This window comes from Pan troglodytes, chromosome 15 (assembly GCF_028858775.2).
Source record: "Pan troglodytes isolate AG18354 chromosome 15, NHGRI_mPanTro3-v2.0_pri, whole genome shotgun sequence".
Classification (NCBI taxonomy): domain Eukaryota; kingdom Metazoa; phylum Chordata; class Mammalia; order Primates; family Hominidae; genus Pan; species Pan troglodytes.
The window spans coordinates 91,009,333-91,028,391 of record NC_072413.2 but is presented as its reverse complement, the minus strand read 5'-3'; the positions used below and the strand labels follow the sequence as shown (position 1 = coordinate 91,028,391).

General features: G+C 56.9%; 1 protein-coding gene across 3 annotated transcripts in view; it reads left to right on the top strand.

Moving 5' to 3' along the window:
- The window catches only part of ITPK1 (inositol-tetrakisphosphate 1-kinase), a 180,000-nt gene that overhangs the window by 98,417 nt on the left and 62,524 nt on the right, over nt 1–19,059 (top strand). For all 3 annotated transcript variants that reach the window (XM_054666235.2, XM_016926632.3, XM_054666236.2), the window contains one exon: nt 2,096–2,221. In XM_054666235.2, the coding sequence (XP_054522210.1) occupies nt 2,096–2,221 (126 nt within the window). The remainder of the gene's footprint in view (nt 1–2,095; nt 2,222–19,059) is intronic.

Here is a 19,059-nt window from a genome sequence, read left to right as displayed (position 1 = left end):
AGACTGACACATGGGCATTGCTCACAGCCTCCATCCTGGCCGCTCCACCTGCGTGGCCTTGCTTGGTCATTTTCCTTCCTGGGCCGTTGGTGTCCTGGTCTTTGCAGCAGGGAGCGTCTTCCCCGGCCCCTGGGCTTGCCGTGAGGATGAGCCAACGCCAAGTCTCAGGAGATATTGGGAAGTGTCTTTCCCTTCCCCTTCCTCACCCAAGAGCCCCAGAGATGGGCAGCTTCTCAGCTGGCCTGGTTTTGGTTTTATTTTGTGTTGTTTTGTACACAGGCCTGTCACCATGGGGAGGGAACAGCATTCCTTAGTAGTTTCTTATTGTGAGGTCTAAAGGATATTTTTTTTTCTATATAGGGGAAATCCCTTAACATCTTTCCTGGCAAACAGTAAGAAAGAGGAGTTAAAGACACCAGCAGACAAGAGCTGCTGCGTTCCGGGGGTGCAACGGAGAGGAGTTTAGTAAGGGACCATCACAGGGTGTGGGCAGGCCCGAGAGCCAGCACAGGACAAAGTTCCCCGGTGCTAACAAGCCCTGAGAGCTGTCACCACCCCTAGGCCTGAGGGGACTAGGGGACCAAAAATGTACCTGGAGCCATAGGGGAGGTGGTAGTGTTGAGAGAGGGGCTGCCCTGCTCCATGGGGGCTGTGACTGCTGCCAGAAATATGGCAGGGGGTGGGGACGTGAGGATGCTGCAAATACATTCCCTCCCTCTCTCCTTCTTGCCCATCTTCTGCTGTGCCTCCAGTTGGCCCAACTTGGCCAGAGGACAAGGCAGCCAGGTGATTGTGGCCTGAGAGGACAGCTGCCTAGGGCACAGAGCAGGCGTGGGGAGCGGGGTTGCAGGGGCAGGCAGCGGGGAATGGAGTGAGAAGCGCAGCCTTAGATCTGAGTTTGTGTCCCCACTTCACCGCCTTCCTGCTGTGAGACCCTAGGCAGGTTTTTAAAGTCTCCGTCCTCCACTTTTCTCATTCGTAAAATCACTTCTCATAGTGGTTATTAAATACAATGAAAGAAATGCACGCAAGCTTTGAGCGTGGTGCCCACTGCCAGTGACCATTTGTAGTTGTCATTATGATGTCTTTCGTAACATTTTTAAAACAGTCAGCCTTGAATCCTGGAGGGAAACCCACTTGGGGGTGGGGATGAGAGCAGGGGTGGGGCTTGTGGCCTTCTCTGGCCTCTGCTAAGGCCAGATTGGGGGTCAGCCAGGTGCCGGGCTGGCGCCGCTGCCTCCGAGGCACTGGCCTTGCAGGTGGTGGTGGCCGCGTACCGGGAGGGAGACATGTGGCGGGTCAGGAAGCGGGTGTCAGGCTGCCCCGGCTTTTGGCAGGTGCTCCTGTCTTGGGGTCAGGTGACGCTGACTGTCTGTTGGCCAGAGGCTCTGGCTCTCTTGGGGCCTGATCTTCCCAACCTCAGGCACTTGCAAAAATAAACACCTTCCCTGGCATAGCAGGAGAGCAGTATGGAACAGATTGCAGGCAGCCCTACGCGCCTTCGCTTTTCCCGATGAGCCCAGATTTCAGTGTGAAGTGCAAGTGGCTGGTCGCTCAAAGCGGCAATTTCTAGATTCCTGAGGACCACAGCTTTGCTAAGGCTTTTTATAGATTAGCAGAAGCAGTATCCACTTCGATCTAAGTTCTGATCTGGCTGTGTGATGTTAGTCATTTACATAACCCCTTGGAACCCTAGTTTTCCTAGGTGGTTGGGCAGATGGGGGGTGTTCAGAAAAGCCTTTCTCTGTAAAGCCATTTCTCAGCATCACTTGCCTGGCCTGTTGACACTATTGCCCTGATTCCTCTTATGTGTCTTCTGCGTCCTGGGTAGCGTGGGGCTTGGGGAACAGAAGTTACAAACGTCGGGTGTGCCCTTGAGGAGTTAGCAGGAGAGAAGAGTTGTGGGATCTTGGAGGGTTTGTCCTGCTTGTCCTGTCTGTATTTTCCATGTCAGCCCTCCTCCTGCCCCATCTCCAGAGTGCTACAGGGAGGCTCGAGGGTCCTCTGGTGATATGCCCCAGGGTGGACAAGAGGATGGGGGCAGTGGACTCAGGTGCTGAAGTTGTCGCTTTTGTCTGTGTTCCCTGCCTCACAGCTGAACCTTAGCCGGCCGATCGAGGAGCAGGGCCCCCTGGACGTCATCATCCACAAGCTGACTGACGTCATCCTTGAAGCCGACCAGAATGATAGCCAGTCCCTGGAGCTGGTGCACAGGTTCCAGGTGAGTGAGGACCATGCAGCCCTTGGCTGTGGCATTTTCAGGAGGAGGAGGGGAGGCCCTGGAATGGCCGTGTGTGTATTTAGGGCGGTAGCAGCTCTCTGGAGGTATAGTCTGGAGAAATGGCTCTGCCACTAGCAAGACATGGGCTCGTGGGCAGGTACTTCTGTGCGGCGTCAGTGTCCTCGGGTGTAGCGTGGGGACTGAACCAGGGCATGTTTGGGCCGTCTCCACCCCCTGGCTGTGTAGACACGGTTTACTGATGAGGCATCGCTGAGTTCCAGTGTGGCCTCCACGTCCTCAGCACAGGCATGCACATCCCTTTCCCCTGGCTCAGGTAGGCACAAGGGATGGAACCCTTCTGCTGCACTTGGTAAAGGGGACCCCCGAGGGCCTTTGAACTGAGTCCTGCCTTGGCGGAGAACCCTGCCTCTGCCCATTACTTTGACCTGGGTACTCACCTTTGAGCATGGCCTGAGGTATCTTTTTTTTTTTTTTCTTTTTTATTGATCATTCTTGGGTGTTTCTCGCAGAGGGGGATTTGGCAGGGTCACAGGACAATAGTGGAGGGAAGGTCAGCAGATAAACAAGTGAACAAAGTTCTCTGGTTTTCCTAGGCAGAGGACCCTGCGGCCTTCCGCAGTGTTTGTGTCCCTGGGTACTTGAGATTAAGGAGTGGTGATGACTCTTAACGAACATGCTGCCTTCAAGCATCTGTTTAACAAAGCACATCTTGCACCGCCCTTAATCCATTCAACCCTGAGTGGATACAGCACATGTTTCAGAGAGCACAGGGTTGGGGGTAAGGTCACAGATCAACAGGATCCCAAGGCAGAAGAATTTTTCTTAGTACAGAACAAAATGAAAAGTCTCCCATGTCTACCTCTTTCTACACAGACACAGCAACCATCCGATTTCTCAATCTTTTCCCCACCTTTCCCCCCTTTCTATTCCACAAAACCGCCATTGTCTTCATGGCCCGTTCTCAATGAGCTGTTGAGTACACCTCCCAGATGGGGTGGTGGCCGGGCAGAGGAGCTCCTCACTTCCCAGTAGGGGCGGCCGGGCAGAAGCGCCCCTCACCTCCCGGACGGGGCGGCTGGCCGGGCGGGGGGCTGACCCCCCCCCCCACCTCCCTCCCGGACGGGGCGGCTGGCCGGGCGGGGGGCTGACCCCCCACCTCCCTCCTGGACAGGGCGGCTGGCCGGGCAGAGGGGCTCCTCACTTCCCAGTAGGGGCGGCCGGGCAGAGGCGCCCCTCACTTCCCCGACGGGGCGGCTGGCCCGGCGGGGGGCTGACCCCCCCACCTCCCTCCCGGAGGGGGCGGCTGGCCGGGCAGAGGGGCTCCTCACTTCCTGGTAGAGGCGGCCGGGCAGAGGCGCCCCTCACCTCCCGGACAGGGCGGCTGGCCGGGCGGGGGGCTGATCCCCCCGCCTCCCTCCCGGACGGGGCGGCTGGCCGGGCGGGGGGCTGACCCCCCCACCTCCCTCCCGGACGGGGCGGCTGGCCGGGCGGGGGGCTGACCCCCCCACCTCCCTCCCGGACGGGGCGGCTGGCCGGGCGGGGGGCTGACCCCCCACCTCCCTCCCGGACGGGGCGGCTGGCCGGGCGGGGGGCTGACCCCCCCACCTCCCTCCCGGACGGGGCGGCTGGCCGGGCGGGGGGCTGACTCCCCCCACCTCCCTCCCAGACGGGGCGGCTGGCTGGGCAGAGGGGCTCCTCACTTCCCAGAAGGGGCGGCCGGGCAGAGGCGCCCCTCACCTCCCGGATGGGGCGGCTGGCCAGGCGGGGGGCTAACCCCCCCACCTCCCTCCTGGACGGGGCGGCTGGCCGGGCCGGGGGCTGACCCCCCCACCTCCCTCCCAGACAGAGCGGCTGGCCGGGCAGAGGGGCTCCTCACTTCCCAGTAGGGGCGGCCGAGCAGAGGCGCCCCCCCCACCTCCTGGACAGGGCGGCTGGCCGGGCAGGGGGCTGATCCCCCCACCTCCCTCCCGGACGGGGCGGCTGGCCAGGCGGGGGGCTGATCCCCCCACCTCCCTCCCGGACGGGGCGGCTGGCCAGGCGGGGGGCTGACCCCCCCACCTCCCTCCGGGATGGGGCGGCTGGCCGGGAGGGGGGCTGACCCCCCCACCTCCCTCCCGGACGGGGCGGCTGGCCGGGCAGAGGCGCTCCTCACTTCCTAGATGGGATGGCGGCCGGGCAGAGACGCTCCTCACTTTCCAGACTGGGCAGCCAGGCAGAGGGGCTCCTCACATCCCAGACGATGGGCAGTCAGGCGGAGACGCTCCTCACTTCCCAGACGGGGTGGCTGCCAGGCAGAGGCTGCAATCTCGGCACTTAGGGAGGCCAAGGCAGGCGGCTGGGAGGTGGTTGTAGCGAGCCGAGATCACGCCACTGCACTCCAGCCTGGGCGCCATTGAGCACTGAGTTAACAAGACTCCGTCTGCAATCCCGGCACCTCGGGAGGCCGAGGCTGGCGGATCACTCGCGGTTAGGAGCTGGAGACCAGCCCAGCCGACACATCGAAACCCCGTCTCCACCAAAAAAATACGAAAACCAGTCAGGCGTGGCGGCGCACGCCTGCAATCGCAGGCACTCGGCAGGCTGAGGCAGGAGAATCGGGCAGGGAGGTTGCAGTGAGCTGAGATGGCAGCAGTACCATCCAGCTTCGGCTCGGCATCAGAGGGAGACCGTGGAAAGAGGGGAGAGGGGGGAGGGGGGAGGGGGGAGGGGGGAGGGGAGAGGGAGCTCTATCTACCACACAGTCCTTCTCTGAATATCGGCCTGAGGTATCTTGCTGAGTCCCTTGGCTGCTTCCCTCTCCCCATACCACTTCCCCAGCGGCCTCCCAGGTCCTGATCGCACAGTGACCTGCCCACCGCCTTGGGGTTCTCATGCTGGCTACTGACTTGTCCTGTGTTCTCTCTGTTGTGGACAAGAACATGATTCTGTCCTCTAGAAAGCGGCTCAGAGGTCATGAAAAACAAAGTTGTATTGTCAGTGAAAATGCAGTCAAGATGGTAGCTGTTTTCAGGCGTGCCTGGTGGTATGGGGATGCCTGAGTTGGGGTTTCTAGCATGTGACAGGCGCAGATTTTGTACCCTGCTTTTCTTCACCAGGACAAAGGGAACCTCACCCGCCTCCTAGTCACCCGGTGCTGCCGTCCTGCCGACACTGTTCTCTCCCCGCGTGTTCGGGGTCAGCCGCCTTGGCCCCCCTTGCTTCCTTGGGGCTCTCACCCCGTTCCTTGGCCAACTCCCTGCTGCACATTCCTGCTTCCCACCAGGAAGTGGCCCCGGACACAGATGCAGCCTGCTCCTGGCCTCCCCTGCTTGGGGGCAGGGCATGTCCCACGTTGTGCCCTCCAGGGCGTCTGCCCTGCCAGTGGCCCCAAGTCCATTCCACTTGCTGAACACTGTCTCCTTCATCGGACTGGAGACTGTGGGAAAAACATGGTCGGGCTCCTCTGTGACCTCGTGGAGCCTCAGTTTCCTTATTTGTAAAATGGGTGCTAGGAATAAGAAAAGCTCAGACCATGTTGGGAGGAGTGTGCTGGGGTTCGAGGGAAACAAGACAGAGGAGATGTGTGCCCTGGTGATGTGCTGCTTCCTGAGTCCCTGCCCTGTGCCAGGGCTGGGCTGATCAGCATTCACCCATGTGCTACATTTGATCCCCACAGCCCTCAGTGCAGACTCACCAGCCTTGTTGATAAGCAGGAAGTGGAGGCATGGAAGCATGTGCAGCTTGTCCACAGGGACCCAGCAGAGCCGGGGGTCAGTCTTGACTTTCTCAGGTGAGCCACTGCTCATCCTGAGGGCTTGCTCTTCTGTTCCTCTCTGCCTCCAACCTACACAACTGTCCTGGGGTGTGGTCCCAGCTGATCCCAAGTCATACAGCGACTTTCCTCTCCCCTGAGCCATTTGCTCCTGCCTCACCCCCGTCTCCTTCGGAAGGCCCCTGAGTGCCCAGTTCATGTGCCTGTGGTGCCCTTGGGGCTTATTCTCTGGAGGAGCACAGCCATGCCTGGACTGCCACGCAGACCTTTGGGGCAGGGATGGCGCATCTCTTGCTGAGTCCATCTGGGGGACGATGGCCTTCCAGACGCCTGATTACCATTACCTCAGAAAGCACTGCAGAGCAGTTACCGCTTACCAGGCCCTGCTCGAAAGCGCTTCATGGCGGTTGACCCACTTGCTCCCAAGAGCTGTAAGGTTCGATGATTCCCGTCCTGTGGATGAAGAAGCAGCTGCAGGACAACTAGAAAGTGGTCCAGGTGGGATTTGAGCCTGCGCTAGCTTGCTCTCCTCACCTGTCGTGTGGCCTCTCCAGAGATGGATGAGGCGGAGGACTTGGGAGTCAAACTGTCTTCAAGGCAGATCCTTGTTCCAAAACTTAGGAGCCGCGTGCCTCCCCACAGCCTCAGTTCCTTCCTCCTTGGGTGGGCAGGTTGCTGGGAGGAGTAAATGCCTGTGGGTGTAAAGTGCCCATTGTAGCTGAGTGCCACTTCATCACACCCACACGGTTGCTCTTCCTAGAGACCACATCTCCCAGCTAGCCTGGGCCCGGAGTTCTGGAACATGTGCTCCCAAGCTCTTATCCCTCTTGCCCACTTCCCAGACACACACACAGCCCACAGCCCAGGCAGGTGATGTCCAAACAGTGAATGAGAGTGCCCGCTGTGTTCCTTTTCTGGGCAGAAAACAATATTAACAGGGAGCATGTGTGGAGGGCAGCATGGGGCCTTGTGGCTTAAGGCGGTCAGGCAGCCACAGGTGCATTTCCCAGGCAGTGTCTTGTCTGGGTCTTGGGGGATGGTTGCCGTGACCTCACCATAACCTCCCAGCACTGATATTTCTGGGATAAATTTTCATCACCGTCTGTGCTTCAGTAAGAGGCCGGATATCTGATAAGGTGGGAAGTTTCCTCCTTTGTGAGGAGAACAATCCTTTGGAGAAAAGGGTGCGGGGCTGCACTTTCCAGAGGCCCCAGGAGAGAGGAGGCAGGCGGGGTTGGCACAGAGAGTGACTGAGAGGCACTGGGATGGGGGCTGGGGAAGAGGCTTCCTTCTACCACCGGTCACTGGGCTGTCAGCATTGATCGTCCCCTTCCCTCTGCCATAAGATGCAAGTTCAGAGCCAGACCACATAGACCCAGGGAGGCGGACACTTGACCTCAGTCGTGCCCTTTGTTTTCAGATTTTTGTTTTAAATTTTATTCTCTAGACATTAACAAGGAGGCATGAGTGTGGTTTGAGGACTGGGAGGGATAGGGATGCTATAGGCAGAGGCAGGGGAAGCAGCACCCAGAGCTGGGGTCCTCCCATTTTGTTGTGAGCAGGGAAACTGAGGCAAGATGCTTTGCCCCAGCAGGGGCTCAGCTTGAAGGGCCTTCTCCACAGTCCATACTCAGGTCCTGGGAGGGAGGAGGAAGTGGTTTGGGGCTGTGTGGGTGGAGAAAAATGAATTTCTGAGATGTTCCTCAGGGCCCCAGAGCACTGCACTGTGCTGCCTCTGTGAAAGCTCCGGTCCCCAGGGAGGGAAGAAATTCCCAGAGCCAGGAGGCCGTGCCTGCTTCTGGCTGCCCTGGTGGGCAGGTGGAGGGTGTGGGCCAGAGGCTTACTGCAGAACATTAAAGCTGCTTGTCACAGAACCTTCATCACTGCCCCAGAGTTTTGGATTTTTTTTGTTTTTGTTTGTTTGTTTTTTGTGTGTTTTTGATTGGCTTCTAAATGGCTTGGCTTGGAGACTCAATTGGGATGATTCAGTTGTTTTTCTGCTCCAAGGTTCATGTGGAGCCAGCAGCCTGATGCCCCCGAGGCTCTGCCTGAGGTTTGGTTCTCAGTGTGCAGACCCAGGCAGGGGCCCCCAGGGCCTGCCCACGTGGGCAAGTGGGGCCGGCATGCCGAGAGGGTCCCTGCCCCAGGCTCGGGGACACTAGGGGCCTCCTGGCCTGGTGAGTGGCTTTCCCAGGGGGGCAACACGAGCCTTCTCTTCGCTGCGGCGCCCAGAGCCACCTGACAGGTGTGGGCGCAGGGTGGGAAGGGAGGGGCCCACCGTCCTCTTCTGCTGCCCCTTCTAGCCCTAGAATTGCCCCTGAAGGGGTGCTGTGATTGTGATCCATGGGCCATGTGGGGCTGCCTCGGGGAACCTTCCTGGGGTTCTCCCTGAATAAGCTTAGGACTAAGAAGGAAGTTTCAGTCTCAACTGCTGCCTTTGCCCTGTCTTTATCAGCTGGAAGGACAGTAATTGTCCCTCAGATGTCCCCTGAATTCCCGGTCTGCACACAGACTGCTAGGAGAGTGTCCTCTGCGGCAGCACTGCTGGGTGCCCTGCCCGCGAGCTCCTGGCCAGGAGGAGAGGCCAGCGGGCAGACCCAGAACTGACCTCACGGCCCCTAAAGTGATGAGTTAGGAAAAACACAGGTCTGATCACAGCACAGCTTGGCTTAAAACATCCCATGCTTTCTTATTGCTGTGACACTGAAGGCCATGATTGCCAGCTTGACCCATGGGGCCTCGGTAATCTGCCCCACCCGCTCCTTCCCTGGCCCCCTCAGCAGCTGCTCAGGCTCTGATGTGTGTCCACCTCAGCGCCTTTGCACAAGCTGTTCCGTCAGCTCAGTGCCCCTTCCTGAGAAATGTCCTCCCTCGTGAGCTGATTAATGACACATCTCTCGTCCCAGGCCCTGCCAACTTTGCACTTTTCCTTCATGCCCTTCGGAAGTTCGTAATTCTTTATCAGTGGCTATTGTCTGTCCCTTCACTGGGGCAGGGATTGTGTCTGCTCCCAGCAGCTGGTGTTCCCATTGCCGCCTGCAGTGCCTAAGTGTTTGGGTGGCGGCGCATGCCCAGTGCTGGTCATGCGCTGGGGCGGCCTTTCATGGGGTGCCCTGATGGCCTTGCGGAGGGAGGACGTGGCTCTGCTGGGCTGCTCGGAGCGGGGAGGGAGGAGGCCAGGAGGGTTAATGAGGCAGATGGCGCTGCCTGATGGGCATGTGCGGCGACGTCTCTAGGTGTCAGCGAGGTTGGAGAGGGAGCAGCAAGGCCGGAGCTTGAGGGCTTTTTCATGCCAGGCTGTGCAGCTTGGACTCTATCCTGCAGGGAGGGTGGGGCGGGGATGGCGGTGATATGATCAGATATAATTGGCAAGAGAGAGGCCCTGCTTCGAAGGGGAGATTGCCAGTGCAAGATGAACTCTGAGCAGCTGAGGACACTGTTTACTCTTTGGAGCCCAGGTGCGTCCAAGGTGAAGGAAGGAGCTCATGGCCCCAGGCTCAGTGTTGTGCCCATCCTCAGCCCCAGGTGCCCCTGCATGTGGTCCTGAGCATCCCCTCCCTCCGCTACCATGAAGGCTGGCCTCTGAGCAGCTTGAGCCTTGCCCAGCCTACACAGGACAAAGTTGCACTCACCTCCTGGCTCCTCTCAGTGTGTAATCATCTAAAGTGGATCTGGGAAGGAAGCTCCTGCCCCGAAGGATGCTGGAAGAGAATGCACACTTGGCCACACTGGTTCTTCTCGTGTTGTCCCTGGAAGGAAACCATGTTTAGCCTTCAATAGTGCCTCCCCGACCCCACCATCCTCCTGAGGGGACAGGAAGTGAGTGGGGCTGGGAGCTGGTGGGAGGGGGTGATGTTTGGGGCCCTCCCTGCTAGTCCGCCAAGCGAGGCCAGGCTTTGCCACAGGGATAGACAGCTCCCCTCACCCAGCACAGGCTTAGCTTGGCTTGCACCACGTGGTCACGGAGGGTTAACTACAGCTTTGCAGCCTGAAATGACAGCCGTCACGGCAGAGGGATGAGAAGGCAGTGAGGCTTATGCTGGCTCTCAGTGTCTGCCCTGTGGTGACACGGTCTCATCCATCTCACTGGACCTCCCTACAGGCAAGGGAACCCAATACTGCATAGTTCCTTTTTCTTCTTAAAAACAATTAAAATACCTTGTAGGGTTATTGTTAGCATTAAACTAATTAAAACCTGCGATTCCCCTAGTGCCTGGCGTGGTGTGAGTGGTGCACGTGTGCATAAGGGTCAGTCAGCCACGCTTACTGTGAGTGCCTGGCATGGTGTGAGTGGTGCACGTGTGTGTAAGGGTCAGTCAGCCACGCTTACTGTGAGTGCCTGGGGTGTGATGATGCGTACGAGCCACTCAGTACAGGCCTGGCGCCTAGTGAACCATCAGTCACCGTGGCTTATGTCAATATTATTATTACAGTGACAGTAGGACTACTCTGTCAGCCTTATCTGTGGCCCCAGCTGACTTGAGAGCTCTCAGTCCTAATTGGAGTCAGTGAGGCAGTGATTATGAAAGTGTCCCCAAATGGGAGATGCATTCTGTGCTAGGGCAGTGGAAATGCCCAAAAGGCAGGGCCAGGTGGGGGTCAGAGGGACTCAAGTGCTGTTCCTAGCCCCACCCTTCACCTGCTGGCCCACCTGGGCCTCGGTCCCCTTGCCTAACGCATAGGGAAGGTGCAGGATGGCACAGAACACCTTCAGAGCTGTTGCGTCTGCCTCCAAAGGACTACCCAAGGCCGCGGTTCACGTTTGCCCCAAATGTGATTTCACAGCTGCATTGAATCAAACCCTGTTGGCCCCTGATGTTTATTGAGCAGTCGCCAGCACAGGGATGGAGAAGAAGTAGAAGAAACAAAGGTTTTTGTTGTTCTAGGTGTTCGAATCCGACTTGGAAGGTAACATTAAACCTATCAGAGGATAAATAACACCGTAGAATCTAAGTGGGCTTGTGTCGGCTTTGCCTTTGTGCCTGCTGACCGGTGGGGTCAGAGTAAGAACCATGGGCCCCGGGAAGGGATTTGTGTTGTCACCAGGGAGCCATGGGAGGGCTCCCTATTTTCTAAGAATGTACCACGTGACCCATTCTGCCACGGGCGTTCTCATCTCTTATGTCTTTGGTCCTCATCTCAGTCCCTGAGATAATGGAATTATTTCCCCATTTTTCAGGAGGAGACAACTGCGGCCCGGGGAAGTTAAGTCACTTGCCCAGGGTCAGGTAGAAAGTGGCAAGGTCAGGATCATAGCTCGGAGGGGCTTTGGTGACAGCTGATGGCACTGTGGGTGGTGTGAGGGTTGGTGATTTCAGGGCCACCTTGGCAGGAGGTCATCGTCTGGGATTGCCTCTGACACAGCTGGTGCCGTGTGACGATGAGACTGCTGGCCAGCAGATGCTACGGGAGGCAGAGTTGGACGCATCTGGCGGCCCTGGCCCCAGAGAAACAGATCATGTCCTGTTCTGGGGTTGCTGTGAGGTCAGCCTCTCGATGACTGCTGCCCTGGGTCATAGGCGACTCCTCCTGTGGTGGAGACAGCCACACAATCTGTCCATTGTGCACCAATGCCAGGCCAGGAATCGCCCTTTCTGCTTCGGGGAGGGTGGGACCATTCTGTGCCGTTAGCCCGTTGCAGTTGCTTCCCCTTGTGGAAAGCAAGCCTGGTCCCCAGGAAGACATGTGGCCCTCTTACCAACCAGGAACAGAGCTAGACTTTGTGCAGCCCAGTTGGGACAGGGGCAGGAGAGGGCACCCCAAAGCCTGCGCTCTGAGCCAGCATGTGGGCTGCAGCCCCTCTGCTTGTGTGTGGACGGTCAGGGTTTTTCAGCTCAAGGTCTGGGGGCTTGTTGAGTTTTAGAAATATCAATGTTTATCAATGATACATTTTCCCCAAAGTTTTAGAAAGAACTTTTATGCACACTATTTCTGGGTTTCTTAACCTCAACATGATTGACATCTTGGGCTGGATAATTCTGCACTGCTAGGGGCTATCCCAGGCAATACAGGGTGCTTAGTTGCCTTCCTGGCTGCTCATTACCAGATGCCAACAGCACTCCCCACCCTGCCCCTCATGACAACCAAAAATGTCTCCAGATGTTCCCTGGTGGAGGGAGCCCATGCCACCCCTGGTCGAGCGTCACTGCATTTTGTAAGAGATGGGTCCAGCAGCTCTGAGAGCTCAGGTGGGCCAGTCAAGTTGTTTCTGATTTTTGTGTGGACACTGAGGCCCCATTGGGTGCAGTTTCTGGGTTTTAGTGTTTGGAATCACACACCAAGAGGACTAACATCTTGTCACTTCTTTTCTTCAGTAATATTAGTACCTGCGGCAGAAAGGACACCCTGTTTTCTGTTTCCTCCTGGTTTGTGTGAGTGGCATGACTTCCCAACGTGTTTCTGTGCTGCCTGTGCAGGCTGTGTGCCCGTGATAAAGCCCACTGTGTCTGCCTTTGTCTTCATGTAATAAATCCCATTGCCACCTCACCAGCCAAGAGCACAGCCGGCCGGGTAAACCACGCGCTGGGCCTCTGCTGACCTCGGCCCTCTGGGATGGACAGAGTGAGGCATGAGGATATCCTCTGAGCCCCTCCCTGCAGGTCCCTGCCCCAGGCCTCCCACGCCTCCTGGCAGCCAGCCCTGGATCTGGCCCTGGCCCCTACCTGTTTGTCTCTCCACTGATCTGTGAGATCATTCATCAATAACTATTATGTTCATTCAGCAAGTCTTAGTTGAGAACTTACTGTCTGCCAGAGTTCCTAAAAGACATTACAGATGCAACAATGAATAAGACCTGGTGGACGCAGCCCCTGCCCTGCTGGAGCTGTATCTGAGTGTGAGTGCATCGGATGATGGGAACAAAACATAGGTAAATAGAGGACAAGGTAACACAGCCCCAGTGATGGTGAGTACTAGGAAGAAACACACCGAGGCCTGGGAGAACAGGGAGGTCCTTGTTACTGATCCTCTGAAGAGCTGACATTGAGTTGAGGCCTAAAGGGCAGGACAGTCAGGAGGGGAGCAGGCAAGGGGGCAGCACCTGGCCAGGCCCTTCAGTGAGACAGGATGGAGGCGCAAGGACCCGCAGTAGCTGGGTGCAGCTGGAGCACGGTGGATAGGGCTGTCTGCAGTGGGCTGGCAGCAGCCAGGCTGAGCCTGGGCCTGGTGGCCTCCTGGGAGCGCTGGGTAGCTCTTTGAGGACACAGAATATCGTGCCAGCTCCCCTCTTTGATGGCCTCAAGTTGAGCCACAGACAACGTGCCATTTTCTAGTCCCCAAGCTCTCTGAGGAGGAAGGGGCCCTGCCCATTGCAGCAGTCAGAGGTCAGGGAGGAGCTCCTGGGGCGGCAGGACGACTCCCACTTCTGAGCATGCCTGCAGCCACTGAAGAGGATGGCTGACATGTGGAACAGAGGCCAGTGTCATCCACGGGGTAGATGTCGTAGCCAGGTCACCCCTGGCAGCAGGATCTGTCTCTCTTATTGTGCACCTAGAGCCTGTACCAGAAACTAGAAGACTCGGGTGGCTGGATGCAGAGGTGAGGAGCCCAGGGGTCCTCTGGCCTCAGTGACCCAGTTGGCCTAAGTCAGCAGCACCACCGCAAACTGTGCCCTGATTCTGGATGACTGTTCTCTCCCTGCAGACACTAGTTTGTAAGCCCTGCTGGCTGTGAGTCACATTTGCAAACCCAGCAATGCATCACACGGACAAGGCAGGGGAGCCCATGGGCTGCCAGGAGGCATTGGCTTATTCTGGGAACTGAAAGTCAGACTCGGCCGGGCGACTGTGGGCCAGGGTGGGGTGGGTGGGGCTCCAGCAGGCATGTCACCTTTGGCCTTGATGTAGGGAAGCTGCTCTTCTGTGTATTATTGTATACAGGGGAGGGGCAGCTGCACAGGCCCACCTGAGCAGGTGCGTGGGAATGCATGTAGGGGTTCAGACAGGTGCTTAGGGGGCGTGGGGCTGCTGCTGAGGTGGGTGGAACCCAGCTCCGTGTGACCTTGGGCAGGCAGCCCCTTTCTTGCCCTCCTGTTGTTCAGCTGGTAGCTGTGACAGTGGGCCAGATGACCGACCCCTTCCAGCTCCATCTGCGTGGAAATCCCAGCCGTCCCTTCATCCTGCGGGATCCTTCCCTGGTCGCCTAGAGGACCTGACTAGTGTGATGGTGCTGTGACACAGCATGTGGCATTTGTCAGGGGAATAGCTCTGGCTGGGCACCTTGCCTGCCTCCCGCTGACAGAAGGTGGAGAAAGCTCATAAAAGTTTGGTGTGAAATCTGGGGACAGAGGGGAGGTATTGTTTTCAGTGGCAGGCCTGGAAAAAGGGGGAGTTTGCTGTCTCCAAATAATAGTGTTCTGTTTCCTTCCAGCCCTCTCCTCTGTAGCAGTCAGGGTTATTTTTTGGCCTGAACACCATTGTTTTGCATGGGTCTTCCTGCTGGCTCTTGAACAGCAGTTTCCCCCCCAGAGAGCCTGTGGTTTCTCCCAGCCGTGGCTCACACCACATGCCAGGCAGCTAAGTGAGGAGCATGACACTGTAATGCCTTAGTAGCCCCCATGGGAGGATGACCTGAAGTGACCATTGTGGGTAGCACCCACCTTCAGGATGGGGGTGCCTGTGACCTGCAGGCCACAGAAGACACAGTGGGGTCTGCATGCAGAATCACATTCAGGGTGCCCTGTTTGCGTGCTCGGGCCCCTGCCCTGCTCCGCCCCACACAGCCCCTTTTAATGCCTTCCCCCAGTCTGAAATGGAGAATCATGTACAGTTCATTCACCCTGGAGGCTGGAGCCTGGTTGCTTTGAATCCCTTATTCTAGATTCAGTCTGTTCACTAGGGAGGGGATGGGTTGTTGTTGGCGTCTGCTCCAGGGAAGCTTCCCCAGCCCTTCCCAGGGCTCCAGCGTTTCCCCTACCCCTTGTTGGGCCTGGGACACCGAGTTTGACCAGCTTGCACATGGACTGTGAGTCTGATGGATCCTAAGTGTGGCTTGCCCTGCGCACCACTGCTCGGCTCTCAGCAGTCCTGAACGAGCTGGCACGTGCATTTGGAACAAGTTTGTGAACAGAGTCCCTCTGCTGCCCAGCCAGCCGCTTCCCATCTTGGGGGGCAGCCATCAGTTCCAGTGGCCTGGAGCCTTTCCAGGGGGTTCTGTGGGACTGAACAGAGACAGTCTTCCTCGCTACACAGCCCCTGTACAATGGGGCTGTACGGTATGCCCTGGAAGTGATCTCATCTTAGTCTTTTGCAGGCAGCCTCATTCTAACGGCTGCATGTTAAACGGCCTCCCTGTCCTTTTTACCAAGCCAGCTCTCTACTGGTGTATACCTAGGGCATTTCTGATCATGTTTTAGAAACATGCTGTAGTGAATAGCCTAGTACATGTATTTTTGGGTGCACAGGTGAGGAATTCTGTAGGATAAACACCTAGGAATTGGGATGCTGAGTTTGCGCATTCTGCATTTTGGCTGTTGTCCGGTTTCTCTCTGCAGAAGCAGTACCAGTTACACTGCCACCAACCAAGGACTGGTCCCTTTCCACCACCTTAGGAAGCATCTCTAATCAGTTTACCTTGGCATGGAGTCACAGAGTGTTGGAGGGTGCCAGGATCCTGGCAGTCTCCTCCTCTTGCCTGTTGGTTTTTGCCGCTGGGAGCTCCAGGCCCTGGGAAGGGTGGTGTCATGCTGCCTCACTTGGCTTGCCCGGACCCTGAATCTGGGCCATCTTGCCCCCGCCTGGTGCTGTGTTCTCACACTTCACTTTTCTCTTCCGCACTCCATGTCTGACCACCCCAGCCTGAGCTCATGGGTTTAAATATTGGCTCACAGGAGCTGATAGACCTAGAGGCAGATTGCATCAGAGTTTTCTTTTTGCCAGCTCTACCAAATCACAGAGATCACTGTATAAAAGATGAAGGCAGCCCATCAGTTCTTCCTGAACAGTGAGGTCCAGCACACATACCCCTAAGGCCAGCACCACATCTGACACACCACCAAGACCGCATCCATCCCCAGCTCCATCCTGTGGCCTTGCAGGCTGCTGGACTGGTCACTCCATAACTCATAGCTGTCCTTGTTACTTCCCAGCTCAGGACCCTGTTGCTTTAGGGTCAAGTCCAAACTCCTCAGCTGGTCCGTCTCCTGCTCTCTACCTTGTCCTCACTTTTCATGTTGAGACTGCCGTCCGCCCCAGCCTTGCCAGGCCGCCAGCAGGCCCGTGAATGTGCTGGACTCCCTCACCCCAGACCTCTGCTTTTGCTGTCCCCTCTGCTTGGAGTACCCTTTCTCCCCTGGCCCATGCCTGTGGCCCTTTGTGGTTGACATCACCAACCTCAGCAGGCTCCTCCCCAGCCCCCAACCCTGTGCCCCCCGCACCCACACTTCTCTGCTCCTTTATTGCTGGTCAGCCCCACGCCTCTCCTTTGCTCAGCCACATGGCCGCCAGTTAGGAGCCTCTGGGAGGGTGGGGAGAATGTGGCTGCTCTATAGCTGAATAGGTGACATCCATCACCACACACACACGCGCACACACACACACACACACACACATATGCTCTCACACTCATTCTCACACACACACATATGCTCTCACACTCATACACACACACGCACTCACAAGCTCTCATATACACGTGCTTCTCAGAGGCTGTCACTCTTTCTGCTCTCGTACTGTCTGGGAGGCCTCAGGCTGAGTGCTCAGACGTGGGAGATTTCTCTGGAATACAAATGAGGGTTGCTTAAGACCCAAGTGTCTGCTGATGGGGGAGCTCAACTCTCCCAAGGAGCCGTTTTAGAAAAGTTAGGAAAGAAGGAGTGAGGAAATGCCCTCAACACACTAGGACTGAATCCAGGCAAAACAGAGACCGCAGGGAACCGCAGCCTCAGAGGACAGCTTTGCTTGGACAGCTTTGCTTGGGCTGGTGGTCGGTGCCTGTCGCCAACGCACAGCTGTCCACTGCCCACCAGGGTGTGCCTCCTGCTGGCCTCCCTCCCTCACCTGTGGTGGGCATGGATCTCGCTGGCTTGCGGGCGACTGGGATGCGTGCAGTGACCATGCCGTGGGTGTGCTCTGAGGACAGCAGGCCCTGGCTCCTGCGTTTGAATGTCTCTGGGCCTGGGAGGCATCTGGCTCCGTTCAGGGACCTAACAGCTCTGTTTTTGGTTTGTTCGTCACATCACAGAATCAAATAATCTAGAACTTAAGAGGCAGAAAGGATGTTATAAATGAGTTATTCTAGCCCACACATCTTACAGATGGGAAACTGAGATACAGATAACTTAAGTGACTTTCAGAAACACACATAAAGTGAATGGCAGTTCTAGGACTTGTAACCCAAGTTTCTTGACTCTGCATTTGTTTCAACTTGCACAGTGCCCCAGGACCCACGTGTTCAGGTTAAGTTAGCCAGGTGTAGCTGGGCTGCAAAAGATTATCTGACAGTGATGGGCAGGCAGAAGCCTTGGCTGACTGTCAGGACTGTTACATAGGTTGCACGCTGCCCAGCCCAGTGGTAGGCTTTGTGAATGGCACCCTGGGTAGCTAGGCTTGGTGGTCCTGTCCCAGCGTACAGTGGATGCTGCTGCAACCTTCTTTTGGCTCTTGAGAGCCCACCTCCAAGGTTTACCTGCATGCATCTCCAACTCCAACCCTATGCCAGCCTGGCCGCCTGGCACATTCTGTTGCACCCAGGCCTAGTGTGGATTTCCCAGGACTATCTGTGGCATGTGGTTTTCTGTAAGCTGTAATCAACAGGCAGGTGTTCTGGGAGGTGCCAGGAAGGCTTTTTCTGGGGGATGTTCGGCTGGCCTTGGTTGATGACAAGTTACTCAACAGGGGTTGGTTTCACGGTTGCAGTGGTCCGCCAAGAGAGTTCATTACTTGTCCTTCCCAGAAAGCATTGCTTGGCCTGGCCCCACCCCCATCCCCATGTGACCTGACCTCCCAGGGAGAGGCTTTGCTTTCTGCAGAACCACACTTTCTGCCTTCGAAAGTACAACTGCTCTTGACACTGTTGTGTCTGTTAGTCCTCCCCCTGCAGGGGCCACTCCATTCAGCAGCTGCCTTGGGAGCCCTCCTGTGCATAAGCGCAGTGCTGGCCCTGACACGCTCTTCCCCCTGCGTCACGCGGACCCTCCTCACAGAGGCCCTGTGGACTGTGGCCTTCAGTTATGTCATGTATTTACTGTCCTAAGGGCTGTGTGTCTTCCATTTGCTTTCATCTGTCTTGCTCCAGGGCTGGGAAGAGATGCAGAGCCTCTGGTCCAGCTGTGGCTTTGAGAGAACAAACAACCAGTGAGGACCATGGGTTGGGAGGAACAGTGGAAATGGAGCTGCAGTCTCAGCTCTGCCACTCTCCCTTGCGACCCTGGCCTCGCTACCACTGCCTTTCCCCTTTCCAAAAAGATGGGGGCTGGATGAAGGGTCCATCTGGGTTTTGCTAGTTCTGACCATCTGTGCCTTTCCCTCTGGGAAAGGAAATCGCAAACTGGATCTACTGTTTTTTTTCTTGGATGCTCTACCTCATGCAGACACCAAATGGAACACACCCGGCCTCCCTGGACTGTCAGGCTGGTGGCCTCGCCTTGGGGTAGTGAACATGAGAAAGGCTTCCCTTTTTCCTGAAATGCCCCAGAGCAACCCTGGCCCTAGTTAGAGTTGAGATGCTTTTCATTTCGCCAGGCCTTCCATGCCTTGGGTCTTTGACTGGAGGGCTCTGGAGCCAGAGGCCCTGGGTTCAGACTCCATTTTGGCCACTGCTGGCAGGGAGAGCCCTGGCCACCTACTAGGTGCTTTGAGCCCTACTTTGTTTTCTTTTTTCTTTTTATTTTATTTTGAGACAGGGTCTCACTGTAATGCCCCGGCTGAGTGCAATGTCGTGATTACTGCTCACTGGAGCCCCGACCTTCCTGGCTCAAGTGATTCTCCCACCTCAGCCTCCTGAGTAGGTGCGCACCACCATGCCTGGCTAATTTTTAATTTTTTGTAGAGACAGGGTCTCACTATGTTGCCCAGGCTGGTCTTGAACTCTCAGACTCAAGCAATCCACTTGCCTTGGCCTCACAGAATGC